Below are 19,092 nucleotides of genomic sequence, written 5' to 3'. Positions count from 1 at the left end.
TAAATGACAGGTCAACACCTGCTATTACAAGAAAACAAAGAGTGCATTACATTAATGACCTGCTTGCTACTGAACACACAGTAAAGTTTCAAGGCTTGCCTAAACTTCTGAAAATTCATGCTATAATGGATTCCAGCTACCTGCAAGATCACTTTGTGTTATGTTGTCTTGATGTCCTATGACAGTTATAGTCCTTTGAAAGCCAAATCATCATCCCAGTACTGAAGAGGATGAGAGCTGTCTTGGCAGCTGTCTGACCAGCCAAGAGACCTAACTGCCATAAGACATCCAAATGACAACAAATCTCAGAATGAAGTTGCTCTCACTTCTTTAATCTAGCTTTTACACAATAAATGAAAAATAAATAATTGTATTTTTTAATTATTTATTTTTTTAATGCTGAGGCTGGAAAATAAGTTTACAGTCTTTTAGGTAGTGTGCAATTTCTTTCTTAGTTAGAGGTGCAGTGACTACCAATCTCTTACTGTTCATTTGTCACCCTTCTCAGTAGGCTGTTGTTCCTCTGTCATAGTATATACTTTTATTGACCATATTGAGCCAAAATCCAGGAAAAGTATCTTGATTCAGCTAAGCACTTAAACACACCATAAATATGTGATTTCATCTTAACTGACTGATGTCTGCTTTCCTGCCTGAGTGCTTTTTTGAACTGGGATAGTACTGCTTCAGAGTTCCTATGACTCAGACATTAAGCTATACTAAAAATATTTGGATAAGTCCTTTCCTCTGCTGCTTTAGAATCTGCCTTAGAGAACTGGAGATCCCCAGTAGTGATGAGTTCAGCTGCATCCAGCAGAGCACAGTGGTATCCTCCATCAAGGGTCCTGAGGGCAGCCTAGCCATACAAGTGCAACTATATTATTTATGACTCTGGAACTAGCTTAGTCATTTTAATCTTGAAGATGTTGTCAGTGTGTTCCAATGTTTAATACAGACATCTCTGATATCTGCAAATTATATTTGCTTCCTATATTTTACGTTCCTGAACCTGAAATAGAATACAAAACCCAACGTTGAGTTGCCAAGCTCTGTGTACAGTGCCAAAGTATGCATCTCAAAGGGTGACAAAGGCTATATGCTGACCACAGAGCCATCTAAGAGAAGTTAATGAGAAATTCTAATCACAGAAGTTTGCATTTGAACTCCTCTTAGAAAGCTGGAACAGAATGACATGGACGGCCAGTGGTCCAAAGTCCATACCTGAAGATACCTTCTAGATAGGTAGTGTTCTTTGAAAAAAGTGAGCAGGATTCACTCTTTCAAGTGGCTGTGGTACCCAGCTTTTATGTAAGAGCTAGGTGCTTGGAGACTTCAGTTCAACTTTTTAAACCTTAGAGTATTCAACTCTCCATCTCTCTCCTCCCAGGTAAATACAAAGCAAGGTTAGACTTTGTATGTTGCAGCTGAGATTCTGTTCAGCAAATATTGTAAATTTGAAATAATTGTATTTGTTTAGTTGAGAGAAGATATGATTTAGGAAAAACACGATAAAAGTCTTCAAATATATAAAAGGTTATTGTAGAGGGTTGGGTAGAGAGTGAACTAAATATAATGAATGGGCTTACACTGTTGTAAGAGATGTTTCAGTTGAAATCTGTCTAATAATAAAGGTAGATAAAGACGGAGATGGGTTACCTATGAAGGCTGTGGAATTTCCATCACTGGAAGGAAGGAGACAATTAGACACACATTTCCAAGGACAGCTGAGGTGACTTCTCAGTCTCTCTCACAACTGTATTTTTATGACACTATGGTTTTATTGCAGATTGCTTAAAGCATTCAGTTGGAAAAGGGATTTCTTTATTTCAGTCCCATTTGGGTGATTATTTGTTTTTTGCTTAGTGATTGTTTAATTCTGTTTGTTAGTAGTAACTACAGCGACAAAAGTCAAAGATTTATGGCTCTCACCTGAGTACTCTAAATAGAATAGTGAGTACTTTCATGTTTGCTTTCCTTCTGAACTCATGAATTATGCTTTTTTTTTGTTGTTGTTTTGCAGTGGCTTGGGGTTGTTGGTTTTTGGGGTTTTTTTTTTTGCACATCATTTCTGTGTGATCTTGGAGGATGCCAAACCTAGCTTGTGGCCTTGCAATTAGAGCCTGCTTTAATTGCGTATCACTGGGAGGCAGAGTTGTGGATGTGATTCCCATCAGGTGAAGAGACAGCTGAGTTGTTGTCCCTCATTAGCCAGGCAGCTCTTCCAGGGTGGTACCACCTCCACCTTATACTAAGAAAAAGCCAACAAATCTAAACCTGATAGCCAGGAGCTATCAGTGTGAATAATAAGGTAATCAGATTACATTTCCTAGATTGGGTCCTACAGGAGTCACAGAGGAGGTCAGGTGAGCTCAGAGTGGGTCTATGATGAGCACATGTAGAATGTAGAATTTTGGGAGCCTATTGAACTGCTAGGAGGGAAGAGTTCCCTGAGGTACCCAGAGAATTCAAGGACATCTAGGATTAAGGGGCCATTTAGTGGAGTGAAAGCTTACAGTTTTGGATATAGGCATCCACATTCATTTCTTGAATTTTGTCTGGGTCTCTCAGTTCCTTATAGAATTGCCAGTATAGATTTGTGAGACATGGACTTCCACTGAGACTGTGTAATAGAGAACTGGCCAAAAAATAAATGTAGGGTTACTGCTCTGAGGTGAGCATCTTCCCAGTGGCCAAATCACTTAAAATAAGTGGGTAGATTGAGCTTCACGTGTCTGCTTTATGTTTTAGTCTATAAAAAATTATTACTGGGTTATGCTTTTATCTAGTGAGTGATTCCTAAGGCACACATTGGCAAGCACCAACAAGGTATTACAGATATGTTTGCAGCCTCTAATCTTCTTAGTTTCTGTTTTGATGTGTTTATGTCATGAATGTCGTAGCAGACTTACAAAAACATTTTGCCCATTCTAAATTATAAACATGAACTAGGATGTTAAAATAAGTAAACTATGTATCCTCATAAGCCAAGAGGTTCAGAGGAAAAGAACCTATAAGGAGGTTAGTTACAAATGGATTGAAGTGAAAGTCCAGTACTTCTATATCCAGAAGTTTAGGTATGGGAATACTCAGGTGATTTATAGTCTCTAGGAACAATGTTAACATGTTAAACAAAGAACACTATCTTGACCACGTTATCTCTCTGAGATTAAATCAATGCAAATCTAGAAACATTATTAAATGTTGTATTTTCAAGGTAAATATACCTTTTCTGTAGCAATATTTACTATTTGAGAAGGGGAGAAATTCAGAAGGGTCTTTAGTAAATTGTTTACAGTATGATCTAATTGTAGGCATAAATCTGTTACTACTATAAACTGTGTATTTTCATTTCTGTGAGAGCAGAAAGATAATTGTCCCTATGCACAACTTTTCCATGCAGTGGTAAATTACCTAGGCATTTTCTGTCATATATTCTGTGTTGTAGGTTGTCTGTTGAGCCAGTGTAGATCCAGTGTAATGAAATCCATGTTGGTCTGTGCCTCAGAAAAATCACTTTATGGACAAGACTGTTGGACAGTTGTGACTTAGTATTTTAGGTTTTGTACTCTGTAACTCTTTTCAGTTTGGAAATCACAGTATATGAATCAGAAAACACAGAAAAAGTTTCCCCATATGCAATCAGTCTTCCTTATATTCTGCAGCTAAAGAATAAGAAAGTAGAGAAATTTTAATAATCTCTGTTAAAAATACTTATGTAGTGCTATGAAGTGGAGGAATATCTCTAATACTGGTAGTACTATATAGTAGAGGAATATCTCTAATACTGTTCAATATGCAGATGTATTGTATATTAAAAGGTAATTACCTGAATAATCTGGTAACTGCTGCCATTCCTGTATGAAAACAGTCATTCTCTTTAAACTATTAATTTCTACCTCTAAACTATAATTTAACCTGTACATGTTAACTGCTGATCATGAATTAAAGTAACAAGGTAATTAGTGGATACTCTTTAAGGGTGCTATTTACTCTGATTATACCAATGAAAGGACGATTTGTGACAGTTGTGTACAATGCTCACACTCAAGGCTGTGCTTGAAAGAAGGCTGGAGAATTTGACAGTGGTCTAGTCGCTCCTGTTTCACTTTGAGATCTGAGTTTTGTGAAATCCAAACCACAAAATATTCCCTTCTCTCTTATCTGTCATCTTGCTTCCTCATATTCATGCTGTTAGTGCTTTCTTTTGTGTGATGATGGAGAACAGCATGAATACATGTCCTTCTTCCAGGTATTGAATTTACTTTCTAGTGAGTTCTGGACATAATAATTGTTCACCTGAGTCTATGTGGCTGTCAGACAGTTTAAAAAAATGGCTGCAGAATAAGAGGACATATCTCGTTATTTCTTTGTAGCAATGGCAGTTAATATCTAAAATAAGGGAGTGTGTAGCTATCATGGGATTCCAAGGGATTTATAGATTCTTTTCCACTAATCATTCTGAAAAACATTCCTTTCCATTTTTATAGTGTGGGCTTGGTTGGCTGACGCTTTAAGACAGGGAAGAGTCTTTAGCTTATTCTATCCTTGCCAGAATCAGAGGAACTTGAACACTTGATTTCCAATAACCTTGGGAACTGCAGGCTGTTTATAAAATGTACTGAACATAAAAGTGTATCTTTTCTCAGCTGATGGATATGTGGGATCATGGTAATATCTGTTGTGAACTGTTTTGGTAAGAGACAGACATGCTAATTTTGGAAATTACTTGAGAAAAAGCCTAGAGAGAAACAAAGCACAGAACTACTTGGGATTACCATATTGGAAGGACAAAAGTTTGGTTTTTTCTTTGTTTTTTTGTTTTTTTTGTTGTTTTTTTTTTTTAAATAAGTTCAACCAGATTTGAATAAAAAGGCCACAGTGCAGAAAGGTTTGTTTTGTTCTTTGCAAACTGTCTTCCTCCAGGAAGTGGGGAAATTTTCTTTCTTTACCACCTGCCAAGCAGGAGGCTCAAGGAACTGATTATATCTGATAATGGCAAGGTGAGCCAAACTGTTGCACACTGGCAGTTGATCCAGCAGGAACTATGGCAAAATAGGGACTCTTGTTTTTCCAGCCACTTGGCAATTCAGGATACTTCCTGACAATAACTCTATCTGTTGATATCCTGCTGAGTTCTGAAGAACACAGAAAATAAGCAGAGGTATTTTAGATATTCCTGAAATAAATCAAAATAAGTCCTCATGGTCTGAATTATACAAAAAGATAGTGTACTGGGTCTGTTTGAAAAAGATAAGGTCAAGCATGCACAGATGCTTGGTGGTGGGCTGACTAAATATATATACACTTGCCCATACCCGTTTTATACAACCTTGTTTCAAATACATTCTTTATATAAAATAGATTAAAGATTCATCCTCAGCAAAACACTGTCTTTTTTTAGGTTACTTCATATAAATGTATGTTATAGCAGACATTGAATTCGGTTAAGCTGCCTACTCCCTTAAATAGCAAGAGCAAAGGCCAGTAAATCAGGAATGAGGTAAATAGATTTTTGAGAAGCGAAAACCACATCTGTAGTTAAATGTTTTTTAAACAGATATGAATATTTGTGCTTCCATATTAATTTTATGACAATATTATCAACAACTCTTGAAAGAATCATTATTAATCAAGAGATGTCACCTGGGTGTTTGTTAGGTGATTAAGGAATAATGAAATAATCGTGCTTATCCAGGTGGACTTCTACCAAGGAGACAGGAAGAGCTTTAGCTCTCCTTCCATCCCCGTTAGCAGACATGTGGTTACAAGATGCAGCCGCAGGGTTACAGAGCTCCCTTTCCCCCAGTTAGATCTCAGTTTTGTTCATTGTCTAGATAACAAGATGTACCAGCTTAGGACTCTTAGAACTCTGTCTAAAGATTTTTTAGGTAGTCTAGTCTATTTCATATACTTCTAATCACATATTAGAACACGTAGTCTCTTGGATTAATTTCTCCACTTTTTATGAGCTTAATGTCAAGTCTAAAATTAATTTGGGTTAATTAATTTAACTTCATACATAGCAAAATAATGAAATCTTTCTTTTTTGGAGTTGCAATAAAGAAAAGACATTCCATGCCATTGAGCACATATAGGATCGTGAAGCTATATTTGGCAGTATTAGGACAAATTACAAGCATACCTGCTCTTCATCATGGAGTACTTGGGGTTACCTCTAGAATCCTGCCTTTGAAGAGAGTGGATGAAAGTTTTCATGTGTATTATATGGCAGTCCCCTTAAGTAAGTGTAACTGAACATCCCTGCTGGAGTCTCCGTTTAGAAATATATGACTGTTTTGTGATCTTTCAGCTCTGAATTTTGGCTATGTAACTCAGCCAGTATTGATTCGCTGTAAATCTGGAGGTCCTAAACTCAGTGTAGCCTGCTACGACTCTTACTAAGGGTTAACATAACATTTCTTCTGTTATCATTGGATTACATGGTTTTGTAATACTGTTACCACTTTTAATTTGTTTCAAGGCTTCTGCTTATTTTCTTTTGTGAAACAGATTCTGAAGAAACAAGTTTTGCAGTATTTTTAACTGAATAATTATTAGTACTCATCTCATTGTTTATGTAACATTTCTATTCTGATCAATGTCTAAAATATATCTCATTTTGTATCTTGTATCCTTTTCTTATTCAGAGCGTTACTGATAAAAAGTGAGGATTCAAGAATTTGTTTCATATATGCAGTTCAGAGAGAGACACAATTTCAGTTTGAATGGGAAGGCATGCTCTTCCAAATCAAGTCACGTTCAGGGGCAGATATTCTGTGGCAGAAGGTCTACTTGTGGGGATGCTACTCATTATGAATCTGGTTTTTGATAATAACTTATTTGGTAAAATAGTTGTGAGTAAGTCTGTACCACTTGCAGCTCCTGCAGCTGTATCACTGCAGATTTCTTAGGATTGTTCTTGAGAAATTTTTTAAAGCTATGAGGTACTATAGCATAAGCTTGAATTTCTGTGAGAATAAATGTGATCTCTTGTGGTAGGAAAAGATGCTGACAAGATGACAGCAGTTATTAAGAAACAGAGAAGCATTCAGAAGAGAAGCTCTAAGAAAAAGGAAGGCAGAAGCTCTCACACTGCTGGTTGATGCTTTATGCTTGGAAAGAGTATGCCTGGCCTTACACAGGAGTATATGACTAGAAGGACCTTTTTGGTCATAAAATTATTGCAGGTAACGATGTCATAAACTCCCTTTCATAGATTAGTTCTCAACTTAGAACTAATTTTAACCTACATAATGCAATTGAATTCTCCATTCCTTTTCTGGCTAGAAAACTCCTTTTAGTTTCTACCTCATATTTATTCCTACAGTTTATATACCCAAATTATTCTTGCCAATGTTGCCCATTGGCTTCATTAGCTCTCCTCACCCCCAGCATTTGCTTTGTATAAATACTTCAGGAAGGCGATCAACTGTGTTCTCGAGCCTCGTTCTTTAAGGAAACAAGACAAGCTTTCTTAGGGTATTTGTCATCAAAATACCTTAATGAACTACTATTAGGAGCAGCTAGTTATGACTACATGGAATTCCAAGTATGTTAACTTGTATTTCTTCTTGGCGAGGAAAATGAGCCTCTATGGCACAGACTGTTTCACTAAACTGCTTTTTACCAAAGCTAGCTTTTTTAACTCGTTCTGAAATCTCTGCACCAGAGCACAGTTTCAGGAATACTTGTGTCATGGTCCAGAAACATAACTTAGTTTTGGAACAGTCATGAAACTGGACTAGCAGAATGATGAATGAAACAAAGAAATAATGACTTGAGAGGCAACCTTTATTCTAATCAATTTAGTCCCAGGCATGTTCCTGGTTGCTGGCACTCAAAATCTGGGTTGATAAATTGGTCCCTATCATGGTCGTGGCTCTGTAGCAAACAGTTCCTGGGCACAGTTCCTGAATTAGCATGGGCCAGGGATTATTTCCACCAGGCTGCTGGATGCAGCACCGTGTTTGGATGGTAAGAGTGTTTTAAAGTATGGGTATGTGATGTTGTTTTCCAGTTAGCCCCAGTGCTGCAGAACATTTATGGGCAGGTCTAATTTCTTAATATTGACATTGTCAGTGTATCCTTTCAGATGGTTGATTTTTTCTCTATTCAATATTCTGGTAGCCTACCACCACCAAATTCATATTTCTTGAACATGGTAACCAAATTATGTTAACTGCCCCAAATAAAATCTCACCAGTATATTGTACAGCAGTACTAATATTGTCCTGTCATTGGAAATAGCTCACTTGACATCCTGAAATTGCCTTTGTTTTTCCACAGCCAAACCACACTGTTTCCGAGTTGTTCCATGATCAATTATTACATCTTTTCTCTGTTTCCAATTCCTCATCCCCTACTTTATACAAAAATTCTAAACTTCAGTAATTCTTATTTGCAAATAAAATAGCTTGCAGAAAAGCAATAGTCTCTATTATTCTTTAGACTCTGTGAAAAGGTTTATTTCTGAAGCTGTGCAGCACATAGGGATAGGTTCACAATTACTACAGTCTGGAGGGGGGGAAATGGTGTCAGGATGCTATCTAATTTTGTTCCTCTCTGCTGCGTTGGAGAAGAGTTTATTGTGAAATAGTTTGGAAGACAAGCTCTAAGATCTCTGTATATTACATTTCTGTTTCTCTTTTCGGTGCTATGATTATACTCTCTTTGGGATTAGGCAGTCTGTTATATCTGATTGAAAACATTGTGAAATCAGCACTAATTGTCCTCAGATTATGTATCCAGTTTGGCCTAGGAGTATTTAGCCTGGTATGTCATTAATGGTAAAGTTCATTACTTTTACTTAAATTTCTGTACGGTTAACAGATAAAATCATTGTTATGAAGAAGCATCATTATTTACATCAGGCTTGTTTGCATTGGGCAAAAAGGACTAATTCTGGATTGAAATTTTTATCCCTCTCTCGATAAACATGAGTTGTGAAATATGTCTTGTTTTTAATGAATGATTGTAGTAGCTGTTTTGCATAATAAAAGAATTTTGCTAAAGGGTACTCCTCAAAAGATTCTGAGAGGAAACACTTGAAAATTGTGGCATTTGCAAATATAACATGCATGATAGCTGTAATAATTTTTGTTTTGCCTTTGGAATACCTTTGTTAGGTAGCTCTGCCTCCACAAATGAGAGTTTAAAGGTATATATGTATACATATTTGAACTTTTCTGTTGAGATATAGGAGCCAGAACTAGGTTCTGGCTTGTGATGTTTAATTATTGCAATATGTTTTTTCAAAGAGCATTCATGTAGTGGTTTAATTGGCTATCACTTTCTCCACCTACTCCCTTCTACTCCGTTGTCCCATCCCTCCCCCCAAAAAAATAACTACTGTAAATGCTGTAAAATTTAGTAAAAGGGGGAACGTTCACTTTGCCTTCTCAGAATCAGAGTTTTAAAACATTTTAAGCTCTTAGTTCAAGGCCTCATGGGTGTTGGTGTGGAATATTTTAACAGTTTTACTTTTGCAGCAAAGCAATTTCTATCTGTTTTGAGAGCTCACTTTGCAATAGTTGAATTTAATGAAATTTAACACTTGTCTTGCTTTGCACTCTCACAGACTGTCTGTATGGCAGCTTATGGAAATTTCACCTTGTAGTTTACAGTCCCTTGGAGAAGTGCAGCTGTGACATTTGTTTAGACTAGCAGATAATAAGGCAGAGGGAATAAAGTCTTCAGGAAGCATAATGGCTTTTGTTTTGAGAAGAGCTAAACAATAGCTTTAAATAAACTGGGTTGTTAACTGCAAGTTTAACCAGACAGCTTAATTTTATGTCACATTGGAACCTTATTATTATTGCACATTTAATGCTTTCTTAACATACTAGAATAAATGAAAAGTAAAGTTTTAGAATTTTCACCACCACAACTACCACAAAAACTAGTGAAAAAGCAAGCTCTGAGGAGGTTGGATAGTCCTCAGTTGTTTCATGGTGTCTGATAACATTTGGCTTTGCTTATTTCATGGAGAGGCTTTCTTGTGTATGAAGAGCTATCTCCAAGTAGTCGTCTCCTTCTAGAGTGACTTTGATAAAATGCTACATTTTATGAGCACACTCCAGAGCTTAATAAAATGTTTCCATTTATTTCATTTAACTCAATTAACTTTAACTTTAGTGTCAAGCTAAATCTTGATGAAAACAAGAATGCAAAGGCAATTCATTCTTCACTTTTACTTTTGTCTTTAATTGAGTGTGATCATAGGCATAATAGAGATTTAAGCTGCAAGAAGTGTTTTTAGTGAGGAATGAAAGAGATGGGATATGAAGTATCTCATCGCTCTCTGCAGAACCCATTTGTTCAAGACCCTCATATATAGCATTGCTGATTTATTCCTCTTTTGATTGCCCTACTGAGATATTTAAAAGTCTGCTTGTTTTTTTTCTCAACTATGTAGATGCAGTTTGATGTAGTGTGACATCTCCTCCCTTCTTCCCCTGCTTGTTTTTCCTGAGCAAACTGTACATTGTTGTAACAATATTATAGCTCCATGTTTTGTTCCATGTAATATCTGAGATGGCAGTTACATCATCTTTTGATTGTATATTAAGAATTCTGTTTCATTTTTCTGGTATTTGGCTAAAGGCTGCTGTGAAGGTCCCATCTATTTCTTCATAAAGTTATGAGTCTTCTAAGAGGTCCAAGATGGGTAATTTGATATTCTGCTGCAGTGACCTGTGTCATCTCCCCAAATGGCTTCTGTTCCTTCTTAACTATTTGAAGCCTCTTACAGAAAAGCTTGAAAAGTAGATGTGATAAGTGAAGAAAGAACTCTAAGAGCATTAATTTGCATTTGATCCCTGACATTATTGTTTTATACAAATGGCCTCTGACAAATTTTATGTCATCCCAAATTGTATAGACCCCTTAATCTGTTTACTTTTATTTGTTCTTTCAGTGATGGTCCCCATCACTGTTGATGTTCACACTGACATCTGAGGCTGGAAATTAGTTACCCTGACTTCCTTTTACTCTGTGCTCATAGACTCGAAGACCCTAAAATAAGAATGCCCTCTAGTTAATTAATTCCTTCTGCAATCACATGACTCAAAATAAATATAACTTGTCCATGTTATTCACTATGTAAGAGAGACTATGAATGTGAGAAGAAAGCCCTATTTTTTGTTCCTGCAGGAGTGAAGGAGAGAAAAGATGAAGGTTGCAGGGTAGCATGTGCTCTTTCAAGCACCTTTATCGATGTCAGGGACTTTCTGTTCTGACAGATGTCCAGGATTGTGCATTTTTAAAGAAAAATCTCTAAGTGACCTTTTTTTGTCAAGAGCACTGAAAATAAGTGCTATCTAATTTATCTCTTCAATATCCAATATCTGGGACATCAACATGCAGGTAAATATCTTAATAAAGATAATGGATCACTTTCCTCCCAAACGAATCTTTCAACAAATTGTTAGTGATGATAGCTATAGTTTATGACATGACCTTGTTTTAATTTCTTTATCTGGATCCCTGCTACTTTAAAATGTAGCAGCAGAAGACTTCTGGCCCACAGAACAAACTGCAAAGACATGTCTTTATCTTCTGTGAAATACATGAAAGCTAGATATCATCCTCTTTAAAAGAAGGTTGAGGACTAATGAAATAAATCTTCATGCAATGGACTATAGAGGCTACTCAGACGAAATAAATTATTTTATGATTAACCACTGGAAGGACTTTTAAAATCCTAAAGTGCAAATCCTCTTGCAAAAGAGTTTTATAGGGGTTATAAAGCTTTTCCTGGTGCTAAATAGATATAAAACAAATTAAAATGTAGTTTGGTAGGGTGGCATACAAAGAGGGGAAAAAAGACACAATGACACAAATGTTGTAGAGCTGGCTGTAGTGTAAGAAAGATGACATCAAGCAGACAGTGCTGTAGTCTTTCATTCAAAGAAGTTGAGTGCAACTAAAAGTTTTTATAAAAACCTCTAAACTAAATAAAAGACAAATTGAAACTCCCTGAGTGGGAGGTTGTGACCCTCTTCCCTCTGTGTTTAAGTACATGACCCCTGTATTTACATGGGATGTCCATGCCAGAGATTCACCAACATGTGCAGTGGCCTGATGCCAGGGTGGGAATAAATATACGTGAAATGAGGACCCTGTGTATTACCGTTTAGATAAGGAGGAAATGTGAGAAATCTGATGTACTACTTAAGATACCCCAGTGCCCTAGTTTGTTGATTCATTTATTGGTGCATATCTTTGGGTGAGGAGTTTCTTTGTTTTACTGTGTAACCTTGTATCTCACTTAATGCAAACCACGTTACGATAAAAATGTGAATACAAGCATTTGACAACACCTGACTCAGGCATGAGAAGTGTTTAGAAGTGACATAGATAAAGAAATAAAAGAAAAAAACACTTAATATATACTTAGGTTACATCAGAACAGTCTATCTTTCTGTTAGATATTTCACCTGCTCTTTCCCTTCTGACAAGATGTTAATCTGCTTTTCAGTCTTCGTAGATGCTTCTTTACTTTTTTTAGAAAAGTATATTAACTTTATTTCCACTCTTCTGGGCAGTCTAGACAAATTTCGTTTTTCGTTCTGATGTCTCTATGCTCTTCTTATGAGGAAGACAATCTAGCTGCTTTCTGTTGTGTAAATGCCTTATAGTTATAGAAGGCATATAGGTGTGGTTATATATGTTGTTTTCACTGGATGTTCTTTATCAAACCATACATTAAAACTGTGTATGATAAAAATAACTAGAGGGGCTAATTGCATGTACCTTATGCCTGGCTCGTGACTGACACATGAGGCAAAAGTGGTGATCTATTTTGATATTACAGTGGCTTCAGAGAAACTGTTTCCCACCCTCTCCTTTTCTGTATTTTGTAACAGAGATTAGCCAGGCAAAAGTTGTTCCAAGATCACTTCCACATGTTACCTTAAAAATGTCTGAAACAACTTATGCCTGAGCCTTGTCAGCATTTTCCATTAGTCATGGAATAACAGCTTTCCAAAAAATTGCTTATTCTTGCACATTGCATTAACAGTGAGTGGACTAGGTTATGTGTAGCCAATTTTTCCATATGTTTAGGATGCTCACATACATTGTGGTATATATTCTGCTTGCCTTAGATCTAATAAGGCCAATGTAATTGAAAAAGTAAGCTTCCAGAATTTACCTCCTACATGACCTACCCAGTGGCAATACCACTGTAAAACTGAGCTTTTCTAAAGCTTGCAGTTGTCACTAGTTACATCAACTGTCTGTACCAGTTTCATATGGCAACACAAAGTTCCAGGCACAAATTTACAAATTATGCAGCCCTCATCTGCTATTAAATAGCAACAGGTGATTAAAAATGAGAGATTTTTATAGTTCACTGATGAAATTAAAAAAAGCTGTAAAAGCAGTCAGATGAATGAACGTGTATTCACTCTTATATTCACTCATTTATTGGACATTAATGACCATGCAAGAAATGAATTTAATGGCACTCCATCTCATTTCCCACATCAACAACTCACAGCTAGGACTTGGATTAATTGGCAGATGCAGGAGAGCAGCCAAGAGCTTTGTGGCTATTATGACTGAGCTTAGCTTGGCTGGAATGTAATGCAGATCAAGGCAACGCATGTCTGCCAGATATTGTGTTTGAGAAGTTTGTTCTGCCTTTTCCGGTACATAAACAGATGACTTCCGTCACCATACAACATTTCCCAGAAATGCTGAAGTGTCTTATCGCACTCTAAGACTGATTTCCTTCCATTTCTACCTGTTCTCAGTTTTATTTTGGCATTGCTCAAACTTTACGCCCTGTGGCCTCTTTGATTTTTTTTTTTTTGTGTGTTCATTTACTCTATGCTGTGTGTGCTCATTTCTGTATGCTAAAATTTGAATTCTTTCTTTTTAATATTCTGTACAGGTTAAAAATAAATCCATCCATATCTCTACTCTGTATTAAATGTGTTAGTTTATAGTTAAGCTTTTTTTTTGAATTATAGATACGATTGCCATATTTTTCTTGGGTATAAAGAAACTTGGTATGCATACCTTTAAAGACTTTAGACTTAATTCAGCAGAGACTCTTTGAGATGTCCATTAGACCCCATTAATATATGAAAACATATAGTGAGTTTTGGAGGAATTATAGAAAATATTCAGGATATTATCTCTGAAAAAGTAATAAATTACATACACCTGTTTTTAAGTTTCATATCTGCACTGTATGTTTCTTACTAATAATTTGATGTGATCCTTCTTCACTGTTTCGCTAGGAAATTTTTCTCCATTTTTTTCCCCTATAAGAATTAGGCAGCTGTTCCCTTTCAGGCATACAGCCCAGTTCTTGGTAGAACCACCTTTTTAAAGAGTTTGTATATCTCTGTTTGTCAGATTTTCTACAGTTTTCGGCTGTGAGTTGTTTCGCTGTCATCACAGACCTTTACAGATTGTTTAGCTCTGCTAACTCCTTCCAAGAATAGCGAGATCTGTTACCTGAACATGTCTTCCAGCCCTGAAGTCCATTCTTTATTCTACCTAATAGATATGTGTCAAGTAAGATACTGTAAAGCAAAGTACTTGCAAAGCAGTAATAAATGAAGAAAAGTAAAGGACAAAAAAAACCAGAGATGTGGAAGACTGAGACAAGTATGCAGGCAAGGACAGGAATATAGGAGGTGAAATATTGCACATTTGGAGATGGCAAGTCAGGAGGAATTTGAAGATGATTATAATATTGATTACAAACCTGAACAAATAGTGTATTTGAGAGAGAGAGTAATGAGAAGGATGTCATAAAATGGAAAAATATGTTTCGTGCTAGAATGAATAACTGCATATGTATTTCCTGCAGGACTTCAGAAATTGTGCTATTTGCACAACAAAACCTGCAGCAAAATCTTTCTTTTCTTGAGCTTTTTTTCCTGCATCAATTTCTATTACATAGCATTAATGTTCTTCCTGTTCCTCCAGATTCACATACAGTACTGGGTGAGCTGAAGTCTGCCTCCATGTCACTGTCTGCGCCAAGCAGCTGAGGCTTTTTTATGCCCGTTCAGCTTCCTCTTTCAGATTCAAGTTTATTCAAAAACAATGCATCTCCACTATAGATCTATTTTACATCATACCACAATTCAGCACTGAGTATTTTAATGCATTACGTAGCTTGCCTAGTGATTGTAGATTAAAAATTTCTTACACAAGTAAGAAGATAACAATGTCTCCTTTTCAATATCATGGTATTCCATGATGGGTCCAAAGCCAAAATAAAAGTTTTAACTTTAAATCACTTCTCACAGTACCCATTAAAACAAACTATCACAAATATCAATTTGTTTGTAGAGGAAACAGGCTGAAGAAGAAAGCCCCCTGGGGATTTCTACCATGGCTGCGGCATTTCTGAGAAATTGCCTCCCTCCTCCCCTGCCATTTTGTTGTTCAAAGGAATAGTTTTCACCTCAAATTGCAGGAATGCCACTCTGTATTACTGAAGGAATCAAGCATCCTAGGTAGAAAACAATAATTGTCAATACAAACAGAAAAAAAACATTTTCATTATTAGAAAAAAAAAAAAAAGGAATAGTTTTGATTAATGACTTCTGTTTGCTCAAGCACTTGTGAGTTATATGGCAATTTCACACTTCATTATTCCGGATTCTTGAATGCAGTACATAAATTTATAAATACACAGAGTGCTAGATGTAATGCCTCTCTGTCAAGTGCTCACGTTTCCCACTCTGACACACTAGGTATTGACTGACCATTTTGTCTTTAGCATTATATTAAAAGAAATATTTGGCATAAAGCTCTGAAATTTTAATTGCTTCTCAAGTATTTCATGACTAACCAAAGATCAGGAAATGCTAAGTGACTGTTGTGATTGCCACGATCGCATGATGCATGTACATCTGCACCAATAATTGTGTTAGGCAAGGTTTTATTGTGATTGCTTACAATGGAAACACCAGATCCTCCTCTTAACACTGCCTATCATGAGTACAGCAATAAGTCTCTTTCTGTTTTTCCCAGTCAGCCTGTTCAAGTTGAAGCTTGGATAATGCAAAATCATCCTTAAAAATCCTAGTGGTGAGTCTTGCTGTGTACATAATCAAGTTCTAATGTCTTCTTTCACTGTTAAAGCTTCTCTACAACCACCAGTCCCTCCCAGCAAGACTCTCGTCTTGTGCCTTCCGCTGTACCATGTTCTGATTAGTGTGTATGTTCCTCTACAGATCTCCATGAGTTCTTACCCACTGTGTTCTTTCTGTTATAGCCCTTCTTTTTCAGAGAAGTGAGCGTCTAACATACTCACCTCCTGCTGACCCTTTGGGTCTCAGTTGTCTCTAGTCTCAGACTTAAGTAAATCTGCTAGTAAACTCTGTTGCTGTACTCCTGTCTCTTGCCTTCTACAGGCCTCTAGTTCAAATTGTGCATTATTAGGAAAGCAGTATTACATCTTGTGTTGTTTCCCTAGTTTCAGCGTTCTTCAGTCTTGGTTATTCATCTCAGAAAGGTCCTCAGATAAGATGTACTCTCTCATCAGATTCTATTTTCCCTCCTGGTTCTGGATAGGTGCTTTCTTAAGGGTATACATAGCTTTCTGCCAGGTTCTTCAGGAAAACCCTGCAGACTTTTTGCCAGAGGTTGCTTCAGGAAATCCTTAATGATAACTAGTTTCCTAATTCTGCACTTATTAGCTCCAATTGCCACTTTGTCCGCTTATTCAGGTACATTTGGGAATCTCAACCTACTTTATTCAAAAGAGCCATGAACTTCTGACCTGGCATAACTAAGAAGGCAAGTTGTAAGAGTCTCCAACTACCAAAATGATTGACTTAAGTGGGAATAGTCTTCATTATGTATGGAAAACACTGGTATTAGATTATCCAGGTTTTCATATTTCTCAGCCTAAAACAAGTGGTGAAAAGTCCATTTTATCTTAGAGCAATTAGTAGCATTCAAAGAAACAATGTGAGCTTCTGCAAAACCAAAGACTGTTTGCCTAATGATGGTTTGAAATAATATTATTTTATTTTTCCTCTTCAAAAAATCTGTACTGCTTAAATCTGACTTGCTTAAATCTGATTGCACTCAAGGTCTACCTCTCATTCAGAGAGCCTGATTGTACCAGCATTGTGCATAGGCTTGGCTAAAATCAGTGTATGTGCCAAGCAAGCAAAAATTTGTGGCTCTGCTGATTTTCTAGGTGTTTGAATATCATGATAATAGTGAAAGACTCTTCTTCAAGAAGATACACAGAAATATGCCATTTTCTCAAAGCTCGTCAGCCAAAACTTTCATGATGAAGCATTTTCATGGCAAAACACTTTCATAACAAACCATAGCAAACTTTGCTTTTAAAAATGCAGCTAAATCTTCATGAACAGACTCATGAGGAGATTTATTGACAAACTGTGCATATGTCATCAAGTATGTCTGATAGCAATTCATCTCTATGTTCCAAATACAATTTGTGTAGGTATTTGTTTTCAGCGTGTGAGCAGATGATCGAGATTTCCTCCAATGTGCTTCCATTTAAACCAAATGATCAATATTCTTCAGTGTTGTCAATTGTCAGTAATGTCAGCATTCTTTCTGAAACTGCGTTTGGATAAGTAAAAGTGTAGGTGGCACCTACTTGACTTTCATAGGACTGTTTACATCAATTGGTGAGTCAGTGGGAACCTGGAAGGATGATACTTCGCTAGGAATAAACTAGCTACCCTCTCTAGTTAAGAAACAGCCAGTGCTGCTGTTTTATGAAGCATCTCTAGTGTGGAGATCTGTAAGACATATGGAGAGATTCAGTGCATGCTTTTGTCAGTCATTATTCTTGATAAAAGGTTGGATATTCCTATTAGTGAAGCCCTGATATAACCTTTGTTTAAATAAGCTTTAGGTCAGACTTATGCTTTGAGTCTCTATATACATCATGTCTTGAAGAAATGCTATTGCTGGAAAGATTTAATTTTTCTTATGGGTCAATATTGAATCCTCTTCAACCTAAAGGACTAATAATATAGTAGTAGGACTTTTCCTAGTCAAGAATTTGATTAAAAAGAAAAGAAAATGAAGATTGAAATAGAGAGTTTCATTTACTATGGACTATCACCACCAAAAGTTGTAAAGAAGTTGTGCTTTCCTGGCCGAAGACAAAAGCCCTTAAGTGCTTCTGTTCATATCTTACAAGTGTGTAGTTATTAAATGGTTATTGAATTTAAATACATTTTCTGTGGGAATAACAACTTAAATTAGTTTTAACTGAAAACGTGTGATTTTTGTTTGTTTGTTTAGGAAGGGGATTCCAAGTGAACAAGTGAAACACACTGATAGAGAGCAAGCAAAGCGTGTAGTTTACTCAGTGGTTTATGGAGCAGGTAGGCATTTTTAGAAAAAAATAGCAGCGTTAGATACATACTTTATAGATAATTTATATAAGTAGACTGAATTTCTAAAGCTGAATAGAAGTTTGTCAGAGTATTACTTTTTTTTGTAATCAAGGATTATTAAATGATCTACCTAGTATGAAAATTATCAAATTACTACAGCCACATTCACATATACAAAGATTACTCTGATTTTATATTAATTTGCTGCTGATGTAACTGAAGCATTTGTCTTTATCTAAAATGAGTTTAATTTTCAGTGGACTTTGCATTCTGTCAGTATATAGACAGAGATGAGAATTACTGCTATGAAATTAAAAGAACTCCAATATTGTCTCAAAACACATTTATAGAATCACAGAATGGCTGAGGTTGGAAAGGACCTCTGGAGATCATCAGATCCAGCCCCTCTGCTCAAGCAGGGCAGGTTGTTCAGGACCGTGTCCAGATGGCTTTTGAATGTCTTTAAGGATGGAGACTCCACAACCTCCCTGGGCAACCTGTGCCAGTGCTCAGTCACACTCACAGCATAAAAGTGTTTCCTTACTTTAGATCTTAATGTTTGCTGCCATTTCTTCACAACTGCAGAAAAAGTGCAAAAATCCACACTGCCACCCATTCTGCCTAAGTCCTGCCCAGGTCCTAGATAAGTCAAGACATTCTGCATACTTTTCAAAACTGCCTACCATTTCTTAAATGATGCCCAACTGTCCTTGTGCTTCATACATGCCTA

At 36.5% G+C, this 19,092-nt stretch overlaps 1 protein-coding gene across 1 annotated transcript in view; it reads left to right on the top strand.

Annotated features, from left to right (window-relative positions):
- The window catches only part of POLN (DNA polymerase nu), a 110,983-nt gene that overhangs the window by 52,693 nt on the left and 39,198 nt on the right, over positions 1–19,092 (top strand). Inside the window, exon 18 of the mRNA XM_068403540.1 lies at positions 18,268–18,350. Within this exon, the coding sequence (XP_068259641.1) occupies positions 18,268–18,350 (83 nt within the window). The remainder of the gene's footprint in view (positions 1–18,267; positions 18,351–19,092) is intronic.

The sequence above is a fragment of the Nyctibius grandis genome, chromosome 6 (genome assembly GCF_013368605.1).
Source record: "Nyctibius grandis isolate bNycGra1 chromosome 6, bNycGra1.pri, whole genome shotgun sequence".
Classification (NCBI taxonomy): Eukaryota; Metazoa; Chordata; class Aves; order Nyctibiiformes; family Nyctibiidae; genus Nyctibius; species Nyctibius grandis.
Note: the sequence above shows the minus strand (reverse complement) of the source record. Positions and strands in the feature narration are given on the sequence as shown.